General features: G+C 39.7%; 1 protein-coding gene and 1 long non-coding RNA gene across 3 annotated transcripts in view; one reads left to right on the forward strand and one right to left on the reverse strand.

Annotated features, from left to right (window-relative positions):
- The window catches only part of smarca2 (SWI/SNF related BAF chromatin remodeling complex subunit ATPase 2), a 109364-nt gene that overhangs the window by 70807 nt on the left and 22657 nt on the right, over positions 1–15900 (reverse strand). For both annotated transcript variants that reach the window (XM_030144541.1, XM_030144540.1), the window contains one exon: positions 591–721. In XM_030144541.1, the coding sequence (XP_030000401.1) occupies positions 591–721 (131 nt within the window). The remainder of the gene's footprint in view (positions 1–590; positions 722–15900) is intronic.
- On the forward strand, positions 5123–15528 carry LOC115426436 (uncharacterized). Its single transcript, XR_003936342.1, has 3 exons — positions 5123–5499; positions 6211–6212; positions 15516–15528. It is a non-coding gene; the product is annotated as an uncharacterized LOC115426436 (long non-coding RNA).

Genomic DNA, 15900 nt, shown 5'->3' on the forward strand with positions numbered 1-15900 from the left:
GTTTTCAAAAAGTCTTCCAAACTTTGTTAAAAAAAAAAAAAAAAAGGAAAAACTTGGGGAAAGGCACATGTAAAGAAAATATGGGTATGTGTACATATGTGCTCATTAATACCAACTTTTCCATTTTAAAAATCAATCAATCAAATCAATCTTCACCTCTAAATGTATGTAATTGTATCAGTCTTTTGTCCCTCAACTTGTGCAGACATCTGTTGAATCCCCTATCTGTCAGCTTTTACCAGCCATTTGGCACTTTAAGTCACTAAGGCCCTCCATATTACAGTTTTATCTGGAGACATATGGGGAGAGGCAGTCGAGAAATAGACCTGTCAAATGTCACCTTCTGTATGCAGTTGGACAGGAATTGTTTTACTGCATGGCATTAATTTAAAACAAAGTAAAAATAAAAAAAAAACACAAATGAATATACAGTAAGAAAATACTGTAAATATTACAATGCTTAGTAAATACAAGATGATAACAATGATCACTGTGACCTGCACAGATGTGACCACCAGAAACAGTTTCTACTGCACACTTCAGTTTGAAAGAAATATCAGAAGGCAGCATATAGTAATGTTGTTTCTCACCCAGGGTTCATTTCGAGCCAGGCCTCTAGCTGGCTAGACTTAGGAGCATCTGTTCCCTGCAGAACCTTGCCAGTCTCTGTCTGAATCACTTTGACTGGAAGCTCACTCATCTGGCTGCTCTCATCCATGGGCTGTAGAACAGACAAAACACAAAGACAAACATGTCTGTACAGATTAAACTAATCTTAATTGCTTCAGAGTTTGAACAAAACGATATCCTTGATATGTCTAAACATGAGTGCTCTCTGGTATTTAAGACTAGGAGTAAGATTGGTATTATTATAAAGTTATTGTATTATTATTGTAAAACTGCTTCTGAACAATTTAAAATTCTTCACTCCCCACATTTGGTGAGCAACACACTTAACATATACCAGTAACACTCTAAGGATACGTTCAGACAGCAGGTCTTAATACACAATTCAGATTTTTTTTGTGAAATCCAATTTTTTGTGTGCTCGTTCATATTACAAATTAAATGCGACTTCTATCAGTTCTCACTATGAACTGAATGCGTCCCTGAAGCGACCAGCATGCGCAAAAGAAGTCCTGACATAATATGTGACCACACAGCACGCACTATGTTTAAGGAAGTAAATATGGAGGCATCTCGTGTCAGTGTGTGTGTGGCACTGATAAAGTTTCTCTACAACCGAAGTCAGCACCATTACAGTCAAATAATTTTAAGTAGAAGATTAAAAAAGACGAGGGCCAGGTTTTTTGTGGTGGCCTTCTGTGGTGCAATGGCTGCTACATCTGTACAACGGAGTATTTGGATGCAGAGTCGGAGTCAGGAGAGGTGGGATAGTGATGTTCGCGGCTTCACTCACTCAGACTTCAGTCATAAATTTCTGAATGACAAGAAGAACGTTTAAATATATCTGTGACCGCCTCTCCGTAACACTCTTATGACAAGACACTCATCTCCGGCGACCTATATCTGTACGCAAGCATGTTGCGGTCGGGCTGTACAGGCATTTCAACGACGTAAAGGTCAGATAAATGCGACCTGACTGTTCAGACTGACGTCGCATTGCAAAATATCCGATATGTATCGGATTTAGTACCACATATGAAAGTGGCCTGGGTCGGATTTGAAAAAAAATCTGATTTGTGCCATTCAGTCTGTCTTTAACAGGTAAGATACAGGTCAAATAGTAGCAAAAAAACAGATTTGGGCCACATTTGGCTGCAGTCTGAACGTAGCCTAAGAGACAACATGGCTTTTAAAAAGTTTTTCAATTGACTGGGAGCTAACCTTGTGAGGCAGTGTACGTCATTGCCTCACATCGATTGAAAACACTCAGTAGTAAAGAATATAGCAAAGTCCCTACAATTACAAAACAATTACTCCTCAAAGTTTCTCTGTCATCTGTAACTTTTACTTTACAGAGATTAATGTAAGTTGGGCAATATAGTGGTGCAGTGGATGGCATTGTTGCCTCACAGAAAGATGGTTCGATTCCAACAGTAGTTGACGTGGAGTTCATATGTTCTCTACGGGTACTCCTGCTTCCTCCCATCATCCAAAGACATGCACTAATAGTTAATCGGTTAATCTGTGCCCACCGGTGTGAATGTGAGAGTGATTGGTTGTCTGTCCCTATATGTCAGCCCTGCATTGAACTGGCAACACGTCCAGTGTGTACCCCAAAACGTAGCTGGGATAGGCTCCAGTCCCCCCCTGTGACCCCTCTAGAGGATAATGTGGTCCAGAAAATGAATGAATAATATAAGTTCACATTAATTGAGGGAGTAAGTTTCTCAGTGCTTGGTAAAAACAAAAAGTAAAAATAAACCCTGAATCACCAGTGGTATTAAAGCAATCCTCAACCAGAAGAAAGTTGAGACTGAAAAAGACTCAAACAAGTGTAACAACTGCACAAGTAACCAGTACTTAAAGCTATACCTTCCGATGTGGCATTTCTCACAGCACTTAGTAAAAGTTTGAACATGAACAACCCGCCTCCCTCCAAAGCCTCGCCCACTTCCCTCTGCCTGAGCTCTAAGGCTCCCCTCCTCTCTCCCCCTTTCACCTGGTGCGCACGGAGGAAGCAAAGGCGGAGGTTCGGTCCACTTCGGTGTGTCTGCGGACCCCTCCCTCAGTAATCAGATACATCATCCACCTGCCGCAGCACCTGTTTCCTCAGTAGACCCTGTATTTAAGGGTCTGGTCTGCGCAGTGCTGGGTCAGTGTCTTCACTGCATCACGGAGATGAGGTGCCAAGGCGACGGTCGCACGCACTGTGAACGTGCGGCCTCCGCGAATTTTCCGTGGACATTTGAGGTTTCATAGTCCATACATTTATCATCCTACATCATCCTATACTGTGTGATACCATGTACATGTACCTGTATGAGTCCCACAGTCATAAAACCTGAGCTTTACGCAGACCTGTTCAGTTCAGTACATCCGACTTCTGGACTTTTATCTCCATCCTTCATTCATCGGACTCCTGTTTGTTCCCCTTAGTTGTTGTTTCTGTTAATAAATCCGTTTTTTTCCTTCCACATGTGCATTTGAGTTCTATCCATACACATCCTAGACAGTAGACTGTGGTCAGTGACAGGAGAAGCAGCGCGAGTGAAGCATCAGATTCAGAGGGACACATATCAGATGTGGGGACAGCGATAATGGATTGGATGCTGGACGGCCGTAATGGATGATTGACAGGAGGCTCAGCCAGGTTTGGCCAATTATTTCATTTGGACCGAATAAAATGATTGGTCAGACTTTTATCAGAAATATATGAGAATTAAACATTTTTGAGTTTCAATACCTGGTGGATTTCTTTTACATTTTAGTTTGACACACGCTTATTAGGAGCATTTTAAGATGACAAAAGAAAAGTGTAAAAATGCCACATCATACGGTATAGCTTTAAGCCAATCTGACCCACAGCTTGCACAGCCAGGTCCGCTTAGTTTCCTTTCACTTCAGCAGCAGTTCCATCCTCATACTGCTGTTCCTCCATCTTGGGATTATACCTGCCTCCTCCACAAGTGTGCATCTCCACGAGAGCACATACATCCACAACCACACCAGGATCCGCTACACTGTCTTTCACAGTGACAAAAGAAAGGATAGAACTAGAGAATATGTGCCCTGAGAAAGCAGCTGGCCCAGAGGGGGTGTATTAAAAGCCCCATAACAACTGTGCTGCCCAACTGTGTGATCCTCTCCAAAAGATCTACAACCCAAGTCTACAGCTGTGTGGAAAACATCACATATTATACCACCATCCAAACTACGGCATCCAGCTGAGGTAAACGCCTACAGACCAGTGGCCCTATCATCACACACGGAATGTGTGAAAGGGGAGGGCACTGACTTGACCAAAGCCTTCTAGTGTCACAAAAACTGTCTCATAAGGCTTGTTTCCACCACAAGAACTTCAGGGTACAAGTGGAGGGAGGGATGTCCTTTCAATGGGCCCTCTCGGCTGCTGTGTCTCCACTGCAGTCAGACCCACCGCCATCGTAATTAGTTGCAATAGCTGCACGACCAATTTGGCCGTAGAAAGTAATCAGTGCCTGCACATCTGTAGTGGTCCACTGGTCATACAATATTCTTTCGATTGTAAAATGTGTTGATATCCTGATTTCTACTACTGACTACTGGTCTTCTGCAGTGCTTTAAAAATGCTGCTTGTTTCCTAGCCTGCTCTGGGTCTTCCCAATCAGCATTTTCAGTTTTCAGGGCTGTTTTGTGTACCTAAAATGCAGAAGGGACTTCCTATAATTTCCTGCAGTGGAAATGCGTACCTATGGCCCCCATAAAACTACCCCAAAGTTCCTATGGTGGAAACACATCTCTACTGAACAGCTCCAAGACCAAAGAAATGGTTTAGGACTTCAAAATGTCCGAACCCCGTCTTCACAAGACCCTCGATCCGCTGCAGCCACTTTCTTTCAGGTTCTTCTATGGGGTCATTCCATGTCAAATCACCCAAAAAAAAATGACATTTTAAACCCCACCTCCTCCAAATTCTATGAAAATTGGTTAATAGGTAAATCCTAGTCAGAAAAATCAAATTTTAGCAAAATCGGACCAACGGTTTTTGAGATATCGCCATTTCTTTTTTTCACTTTTTCGCGAAAAAGGGCGTGTCCGCCAAATTTCAAAGTGCTGTATCTCGGCAACCAGTGGTCCGATTTTCAAAAATAAAGTATATTTGTGAAGGGGAGATCATAAGGAATCTAAGTACATCATTACTTTTATCTTTTAAGTGATATATCTCATCATGACCTTTTGACCTATAATTTGACTTTGAAATTGACAATTTGGGACAAATGACCCCGCGACGACTTTTCCTGAAAATTGTAGCCTAACATGTTGCCTACAACATATAAAGAAATTGGAGAGGTAATATTTTTCATTTTGAAGCAATATCAATTAGAATGAGACATACTTGCCACTAAAATGATCATCCCTGTATTCTGTGTACATAAACCATGTATTATCCATGTACATCACATATTCACAAAGTCAAGAGAAGATATATGCCAATTATCAGTCTTAATACGGAAAATCCAGTGTCTTTAGTCTTTTTATGTAATGACATGTCTATTCAGTGTCAAGAATCCATTTGTTGCATTCACTTGAAATCCTGAAAAGGTCATCTGAAGAGAGGCAATAGTTTCTAGTAGAGGAGGAGGTTAGGTACGGAGCAGTTATCACACATAGAATATCCGACTCCGGAATCCAACATTGGTCATCCCTTGATGGCCAATGGAAGGTTTTAGCAGGTCCAGATGGATGCATAAATTTGATGTGGTAGTCACCGAATTCCTCAGAAATTTCTTCAACTAGTCCGATCCACGGATGTTCATCATACATACAGCAGACGAAATTCTGCTGTTTTATTTCCAAGGGAATTTGCATGACCCTGGGTGTACATGTTTCATTGTTGGCGTCTTGGATTTGTACCAAATCTGGAGGACTGTCCTGCTCAGAGAGTTTAAAGGCTTTAATCTGAGTGAGGGAGACAGGTACAAAACAATGATACTGCAGAGTGCCTTTGATAGTCCTTGCTAACTGGAATCGAGGTTTGAGGTTTTCTTCGTTGGCGGCGACTTCATCTTGTGTGACATGAAAGAAGGAGATTCCAGGGATATTCTTGACACAGTATTCAAACATTGCTTTAGAATCCATAATATAATATTATATATATATATATATATATATATATATATTATATAATAGAAATACAGACATGAAAGACAGTGTACAAGATTCACATTCTTGTGTATGATGTAATTTAGGGCAGACATATGGTCTGCAGTTTAAGTGGGTTAGGTCATGTGACCCCTGACTTGTATTCTAGATATTTTTGAATAAAGTTTCAGTTGAGAATAGCATGCACTACTGCAAGCAAGTGGTTTTGAGTTGTCTTGTTAGTAGTGTAGAGACAGAGAACATGTTAACCATGTGGTAAGCATATAATGTGTGAAATATGTTGAATTGTGTGTATGGATGTACATAGAATGTACAGGAGTAGGACTTTTAGCTGTGGTAATGCACATTTCAAACTGATGCTGCTTCAAAATGAAAAACATTACCTCTCCAGTTTCTTCATATGTTGTAGGCAACATGTTGGGCTACAATTTTCAGGAAAAGTCGTCGTGGGGTCATTTGTCCCAAATTGTCAATTTCAAGGTCAAAATATAGGTCAAATGGTCATGATGAGATATATCACTTAAAAGATAAAAGTAATGATGTACTTAGATTCCTTATGATCTCCCCTTCACAAATATACTTTATTTTTGAAAATCGGACCACTGGTTGCCGAGATACAGCACTTTAAAATTTGGCGGCCACGCCCTTTTTCGCGAAAAAGTGAAAAAAAGAAATGGCGATATCTCAAAAACCGTTAGTCCGATTTTGCTAAAATTTGAAAATTTGGCTTTTCTGGCTAGGATTTACCTATAAACCAATTTTCATTGAATTTGGAGGAGGTGGGGTTTAACTCATTGGGTGATCTGACATGGAATGACCCTATGCTGCTATCTGTTAGAGGATCCAGTATCAAGACACAAAATCGCTGGACAAACTGGTGAGAAACACTGGTTCTGTTTTTGGAGACAGATTGGACACACTGGGAACTGTGGTGGAGAGATGCACACTGAATAAAGTGGAGAATATCTTGGAAAACTATCATATGCTCATTGCCCATGGATAACAAAAGGGCTACAAAATGCCTGCAAAAAGAAAAAGAAACTTTACAGAGATTTCATAAGACAGAGATCTAAAGAGGCAGAACATAAATATAAAAAATATAAAAATAAGTTAACTAATATTAAAAGGGTAAGTAAGAAAGATTATTACAAGAGGATATTAGATGATAACAAAAATAACATTAAAGCTATCTGGAATATACTAAACAATATTATAAAAAATGGATCTAGACATAATAGTCTGCCTAAGTATTTTATTGATAAGGATAGTGAAAACTATAACATGAAACAGGTGGCTAATAGTTTTAATGAATTCTTTGTAAATGTAGGACCGGATCTTACTGCCACAGTTTTCAAAAATATTAGAAAAAGTTTTCAACAACAGACTGTACACATTCCTAGAAAAGCACAAAATACTTGCAGAGAATCAGTACGGGTTCAAGACAAACACATTAACAGCATTGGCAATAACTGAGGCAACAGCAGAAATCACAAATGCTATAGATAATAAACAATATGCCATATGAATATTTGATTTTAAAAAAGCCTTTGACACCATCAACCATAAAATATTACTCACTAAACTGGAAAGGTATGGCATAAGGGGGATTGTGCTGGACTGGGTAGCAACTTACTTAACTGGCAGATGGCAGTTTGTGAAATTGGGTGACTGTGATTCATCATGTTTGGACATTGCTTGTGGAGTCCCCCAGGGGTCAGTATTGGGTCCTAAATTTTTTCTTCTGTATATAAATGAAATATGTAAAATTTCTAAGGTATTGCACTTCGTGTTATTTGCTGATGATACAAATATTTTCTGCTCTGGTGATAACTTAAAAAAATTACAGGAGGAAGTTAGTACAGAAATGAACAAAGTAAAAATGTGGTTCGACAGAAACAGGTTATCATTAAATCTTAACAAGACAAAAATAGTGATGTTTGGTAATTGTAGAAATAATTCACAGGTAACAATAAAAATAGATGGAATTAAAATACAGAGAGTTCATGAAATAAAATTTCTGGGGGTAACCATTGATGACAGAATCAGCTGGAAAGTCCATATCAAACATGTACAAACCAAGTCTCCAGAAGCATTGCAATAATAAATAAAGCAAAGAAGGTTTTGGATCACAAGTCACTTCACACTCTATACTGTTCCCTAGTTTCATCATATTTACAGTACTGTGCTGAGATCTGGGGCAACAACTACAAGACCTCTCTACAGCCACTAACTATTATTCAAAAAAGAGCAATACGGATCATTCATAATGTTGGCTACCAGGAACACACAAACTCATTATTCTTACAGTCAAAATTACTCAAGTTCACAGACATTGTGGACTATCAAACAGCTCAAATAATGTACAAAGCTAAAAATAATCTTTTACCAACAAATATACAGAAATTATTCAGTATTCATGAGGGGGGTTATGATTTAAGGGGGAAAATTAACTTTAAAATTCCCTTAATACACACAACTAGGAAGGGTTTTTGTGTTTCTGTCAGCGGGGTGAGACTGTGGAACAGATTCAATATAGAGTTAAAGCAATGTCCAAGCATGAAAGAATTTAAAAAGAGGTACAAAGACACAATTTTTCAGAGATACAGGGATAAGGCAGGGCTTGGGGATCACTGGGTGTGATAAAGATGTACAAGTATGTGGTAAGTGTGTATAAATGTATGTATAGGTGTGTATGTGTGTGTGTATATATGTAGGTGTATATGTGCGTATAGATCTGTGTATGAATAGGTATTTACATATATGTGTTATTGTATTATGTGTTTATGTAAATCATATTATATGTGTTCATAATAATATAAAGCCAGAAACCAAATTATTTACTAGTAAGTATCAGTCATATTATGGCATAGTGTACAGATATGATTAGACGAGGAAGGTTATTATTGTTATTAATTATATAAGGAGAAGGGGTGGGAGTTTATAAGTTGTACTTCTTCTCACTCCTTTTCGAATATGTAATATATGTCTTATGTTTAAGTGTTTTGTTTATTTATTTTCTTCTGTTTGACATTCATGTTTGAAATAAATATATCAATCAATCAATCAAAAATCCAGATCATCCTCTTCATCCTATTCTGACAAAAGCAGCTGCAGTGGATGATCAACCTCATTAAAATGCAGAACTGGGAGAAAAAGATGATCCTTCAGAGTCTACACCTCAGTCTAATGGTTCGTAGACTGATGATTACTTGTTTATTTTACTTTTCTTTGTTTTTATTGACCTGATGAAAAAAGTGAATTTCCCTCTGGGGACTTAAGTTCCTTTGAATCTGGCATTTAAAAATGATACTCAACATTAAAACATTTTTACACATATTCAGAATTATATGACTCAGGATGAAAATTCTCAGTCCTGTTGATATATGTACAAACCTCCAAATTTAGATTCATAAGTGATTCTGTTGAACGTGTGATGCCAGTAGAGTGTATGCCATCGGTGGGGGTGATAAGGCTGTAGAAAACAACTTTAGCACTTGCATCAAGATTCACAGAAATCTCTGTGGCTGTCCCCCAAGGTTTAGTTTTACTTTTCATCTTACAGCTAAAGTGACGCTTTATGCATATGATACAATACATCAGTAAGCCTGTTTATGAGCTCCAAGCTGGCTTTGAGCAGTTGCAGGCCTCAGTGTATGTGTTAAAGTTAGTGCTAAGAAAAAAAACTTTATGATCTTCTCTGAAGTTCACTTCAGGACCGATGAGAATACTGGAATCTATACCAAGCAAGGGAATCAATCCAAAGTATCATCCCATGAGTACTTGGGTAACTGGGTGGATGATAAGCAGTCTGTCAGAGGCATACTAAGCACGTGGTGAAGAAACTGAAGGCCAGTCTATCAATGTGCAACATTCAGTGCTCATAACCACCTGGGCATTCATTAAGCATAGGGAGACAACGTCATTGGTCTAAGTTTATTTACAAAGCCTCACTGGGTCCTATCCTACAGGAATTTGTATAATCTTTTGTCACCCACCAACTGCTACTATACCTTTCACTCCTTATTTTGCTCTCTCACCATGGAAGAATCTTTAGAATACATTAGAACTTAAAGGCAAAATATGTAAGATTTTTTCAAATGTGGCCCATCATCTCCACTCAGCAAACAAGGGACAAAGAACAATAGTCAACAGCCTGAATGAAGAGAGTGAGCGGCAGAGAAAAAAAAGCCTGGAAACAAACATAAAACTTTATTTTTTGATTCTGTCACAGCAATTATATTCTTCCATCTAAGCAAGCTGCACTGTTGTTGTCGGCTAGAAATAGACTCAATGTCTGAAGGTTGCTAAGAAACGTCCTAATCACAGCACTAGATGGAAATCGAAAATACAGACAGAGGGTCAGAAGTGATGATTGACGTTGTTATTGTAAGAGTCCATATGGTATTTTTAAGGAAAATGTTAGCTATTGAGTCTTTACTGATTTTCCCTGGGGGAACTGAAAACGGATAAAACCATGTAACTGAAGAGTGTAATTGCTGTGTCTGACCTGCATTTTTCTGTATCTTCCTGTTTAGCTTAATGTGTGATATTATGTGCATTTTTGTCATCCTTGATTTTTTTTTTTTTTGGCATGGAAGGGTGTGCCTTCTTGGCTACATCTCCTTTGAAAAATACATTCTATTCTCAAATGACTTCTGACTAAATAAAAGTTTCATTATGTGTGTGTGTGTGTGTGTGTGTATATATATATATATATATACACACACACACACACACACACAAACATCGGTCCACCCTTTGCAGCTATAACAGCTTCAACTCTTCTGGGAAGGCTGTCCACAAGGTTTAGGAGTGTGTTCATGGCAATTTTGGACCATTCTTCCAGAAGCGCATTTGTGAGGTCACACACTGATGTTGGACGAGAAGGTCTGGCTCTCAGTCTCCGCTCTAATTCATCCCAAAGGTGTTCTATCGGGTTGAGGTCAGGACTCTGTGAAGGCCAGTCAAGTTCATCCACACCAGACTCTGTCATCCATGTCTTTATGACCTTGCTTTGTGCACTGGTGCGCAGTCATGTTGGTAGAGGAAGGGGCCAGCTCCAAACTGTTCCCACAAAGTCGGGAGCATGGAATTGTCCAAAATGTCTTGGTCTGCTGAAGCACTCCCAGTTCCTTTCACTGGAACCAAGGGGCCAAGCCCAGCTCCTGAAAAACAACCCCACACCATAATCCCCCCTCCACCAAACTTTACACTTGGCACAATGCGGTCCGACAAGTATCGTTCTCCTGGCAACCACCAAACCCAGACCTGTCCATCAGATTGCCAGATGGAGAAGCGCGATTCGTCACTCCAGAGAACGCGCTTCCACTGCTCTAGAGTCCAGTGGCGGCGTGCTTTACACCACTGCATCCGGCGCTTTGCATTGCACTTGGTGATGTATGGCCTGGATGCAGCTGCTCGGCCATGGAAACCCATTCCCTGAAGCTGTCTCCGCACTGTTCTTGAGCTAATCTGAAGGCCACATGAAGTTTGGAGGTCTGTAGCCACTGACTCTGCAGAAAGTTGGCGACCTCTTCGCACTATGCGCCTCAGCATCCGCTGACCCCACTCCATCAGTTTACGTGGCCTACCACTTTGTGGCTGAGTTGCTGTCGTTCCCAAACACTTCCACTTTCTTATAACCCAGCTGACAGTTGACTGTGGAATATTTAGGAGCGAAGAAATTTCACGACTGGATTTGTTGCACAGGTGGCATCCTATCACAGTTCCACACTGGAATTCACTGAGCTCCTGAGAGCAACCCATTCTTTCACAAATGTTTGTAAAAGCAGTCTGCATGCTTAGGTGCTTGATTTAATACACCTGTGGTCATGGAAGAGATTGGAACACCTGATTCTGATTATTTGGATGGGTGAGCAAATACTTTTGGCAAAATATATATATATATATATATATATTTATATAAAGCGCAGGGCAGCACTTAAAATTTTTTATCGCGATTAATCGCAAGGATTTCTGTGATTAATCGCCATTAATCACATAGTTGTACTGGGGGGGGGGGGGGGGTTGCCGGCATCAACAGCGTGTATTTCCTTTCAGTGATATTTCAGACTCGAAATACTCCAGTGATAAAAAATAATTCCACATTGCAGTTCTTCCATACAACTGTGTCCCTCTCAACCCCACCATCTGAAGACATTTAAAATGAAAATGCCCATGGAAAAGACTGGGACTTTTCTCCATGTTTATGTCCACACCAGTTTATTTCTGCTTGTGAGTGACTGACAGGAGTCTTAAGCCCACTAATCAGTACTAATACTAATAAGCCCAATAATATGTGATATTCAGTTGTTAAAAACAAGCAAAGGGGGCCCTCTAGTGGTCCGAATAAGTTGCACTAATGTATGTTTTGTCCTTGCGGTGTCACATAGTCAGTTTGGACATAAGAAGGAACTAACAGACACGTTTCTTTCACTCTGTTTGTGTGGCCCCAAAAACGTTTGCCTGTGAGTATTTTATGTTCAGATGTAAAAATGAATAGTATTAAATATATCTGATGTGAACTTTTGTTGCTGGATAAAAAGACGTAAATCTTAAATTAATCTGTAAATGCTAATCGTTAGTGTGTCTATGGATTTTACATTCAAGTTAGCATTGAGCTAGCAATCTTTTTCCCATTCATTTAAATGTATAATGCTATGTAAATGTACTAAGGTAGTGAACAGAACTGAGACATATTTTGTATGTATGTTGCAGTTTTACAGTGAGTCTCAAGTAAAAGATTTGGAGAGAAGTTTTGGGCATTCGGCTTTTCCTTGGTAAACCTGTTGTCTATCTGCTGAGCTAATCGCTACATGCACACAAGCAGATGCAGAAGAATGGGAATGTACTGTCCTCGCTAAGACGTCTGTACTTAGTCTGAGCTAGACAGTGAGCTAAACTCTGAATTGACGATGTACCTACTTGACATCATGCAGATTGACAGAGTGAAACTACAAAATAAACACAAAATAATTCAATTAGTTATGTCTATTAATGATAGGCATATTCACGGAGAATGCTTAGATGTAATTATTATAAATTTAAATTGACTGCTAATACAACAATCACATCATAAATAAGTAAAGGTTAGTTCAAAGGCTGGCATATTATACCTAAACACAACCAATGAATTTACATAAACTTAGCATTAGCCTGCATAAAGAATTAGCAACCCATCTCCGACTGCTAGCATAAATGAATTAGCTTAACCATGTTAATAACACATTGTCATAAACACATCCAAAATAACGTCATAAACATGTTTCTAACGGCACGTTTGCATGTGAAATTACTTAGCAAACAACAGAATGATTAATATATACAGGCGTTGCTTCTGCAGGAGTTAAAGTTTGATTCAGCATTACTGGGAAAATTTGCTCACTTTTCTCCTCTCAGCCATACCAGCACTGGCACTTGGTGCGTGTGGAGCGCCAAAATAAAAGCACGAGTTTCAAAATAAGAGTCCGTATGTGTAAATGAACTTAGACTTGCTTGAAAGGCAGAACGGCATTAACGGGAGATAAAAAAAAAATTGTCAGCGTTATTTAATGAATGCGTTAACGTGATAATAACACGTTAACTTGCCCATCCCTAATATATATATATATATATATATATATATATATATATATATATATATATATATATATATATATATATATATATATATATATATATATACACACACACACACACACACATACACTGCTCAAAAAAATTAGAGGAACACTTCGAAAACACATCAGATCTAATTGGGGAAAAATGATCTTGAGTATCTTTCCTGATAATAAGTAGGTGATGTATTAGTAACAAAATGATGCCACATAATTTGACAGAAATGAAAATGATCACCCTATAGAGGGGGGAAATCAAAGACACCTCAAAAATGAAAGTGAAAAAATGATGCAGCAGACTGGTCCATTCTGCCAAAATGTCATTGTAGCAACTCAAAATAATTCTCAGTAGTTTGTGTGGCCCCCACGTGCTTGTACGCATGCCTGACAATGTCGGGGCATGCTCCTAATGAGACGACGGATGGTGTCCTGGGGGATCTCCTCCCAGATCTGGACCAGGGCATCACTGAGCTCCTGGACAGTCTGAGGAGCAACCTGGCAGCGCCGGATGGACCTAAACATAATGTCCCAGAGGTGTTGTATTGGGTTTAGGTCAGGTGAACGTGGGGGCCAGTCAATGGTATCAATTCCTTCATCCTCCAGGAACTGCCTGCATACTCTAGCCACATGAGATCGGGCAAGGTAGGTTCTGACAATGGGTCCAAGGATTTCATCCCAATACCTAATAGCAGTCAGAGTGCCATTATCTAACCTGTAGAGGTCTGTGCGTCCTTCCAGGGATATGCCTCCCCAGACCATCACTGACCCACCACCAAACCGGTCATGCTGAATGATGTTGCAGGCAGCATAACGTTCTCCACGGCATCCCCAGACCCTTTCACGTCTGTCGCATGTGCTCAGGTTGAACCTGCTCTCATCGGTGAAGAGCACAGGGCGCCAGTGGCGTAGTTGCCAATTCTGGTGGTCTATGGCAAATGCCAATCGAGCTCTACGGTGCTGGGCAGTGAGCACAGGGCCCACTACAGGACGTCGGGCCCTCAGGCCACCCTCATGGAGCCTGTTTCTGATTGTTTGCTCAGAAACATTCACACCAGTGGCCTGCTGGAGGTCATTTTGTAGGGCTCTGGCAGTGCTCATCCTGTTCCTCCTTGCACAAAGGAGCAGATAGCGATCCTGCTCAGGGTTTAAGGACCTTCTATGGCCCTGTCCAGCTCTCATGGAGTAACTACCTGTCTCCTGGAATCTCCTCCATGCTCTTGAGACTGTGCTGGGAGACACAGCAAACCTTCTTGCAACGGCACGTATTGATGTGCCATCCTGGAGGAGTTGGACTACTTGTGCAACCTCTGTAGTGTCCAGGTACCGCACCATGCTATCAACAGATGTTGATCCAAGCCAAATGAAAAACTACAGCAGTAGAAAGTCAGTCAGTAAAAAAATCAGCCAAAAGAGATGAGGAGGGAAAAAAAGTATCAGTGGCCTCAACCTGGAAAACCATTCCTGTTTTGGGGGCTGTCTCATTGTTGCCCCTCTGATGCACCTGTTGTTGATTTCATTAACAACAAAGCAGCTGAAACTGATTAACAACCCCCTCTGCTACTTAACTGACCAGATCAATATCCCAGAAGTTTGACTGATAGGTTGCTATACTCTGATTAAAAAGTGTTCCCCTAATTTTTTTTTGAGCAGTGTATATATATACATATATATATATATATATATATATATATATATATATATATATATATATATATATACATATATATATATATATATATATATATGTATGTATGTCTGTGTGTGTATATGTATTTATGTATTTTTTTTAAAAAGCTCAACATGCCTCTTCTTGTTTTAAAGTCAGCCTGAGTCTTCTCACATTGATGTTGCTGTCGAGGCAAATGTTTCCAACTACTCAATTTGTATGAAAAATTTAATCTGACTCTATAACATCTAATCAGAGGTTTGTAGTCCACCTGCCCTTCAGCAAAACCTTGTCCATTTTCCATCAGAAAACTAAATCTGCTCTCTTTTTGTAACCATCGGAGTTATTTGGAAAACAAAAACTACATATTTTCTCCTTAATCTGTGCATTTGCTTGTCAGTGTCTGAAAGAATGTGTTAAAACCCCAAAGCCACACAGTAACCCAAGTGTACTGGACAATTAAGATTATCATTCTTTATTTGTCAGTATATAGACATGCACCACACACCGAAATTAACCTGGTGCTTTTTTAACTCATTACCAGAACATGCAGACACCACACACACTGCAGAATAGGAGCAGTGGGCTTGCCATATCAAGTGCCCAGCCAGATAAGGTGGATGAAGAAGGGCTACAGTTACCTGTGGGAAAGGACTGTATGACAGAAGAGGCAAAACAGCAAGAGCAAGCAAAATACAGCAGACTCTTGCAATGATTTTTCTATATGGGAGTTTTTCAGGTGGTAAAGCAGTAACAAAATCCAAACTAATCCTTTCAGACACACATTTGGTTCTTCATAGTCACCTTGCGATTTTCTACTCCTACCTCATATCCACATCTGGTTATTCA

This window comes from Sphaeramia orbicularis, chromosome 9 (assembly GCF_902148855.1).
Source record: "Sphaeramia orbicularis chromosome 9, fSphaOr1.1, whole genome shotgun sequence".
Classification (NCBI taxonomy): domain Eukaryota; kingdom Metazoa; phylum Chordata; class Actinopteri; order Kurtiformes; family Apogonidae; genus Sphaeramia; species Sphaeramia orbicularis.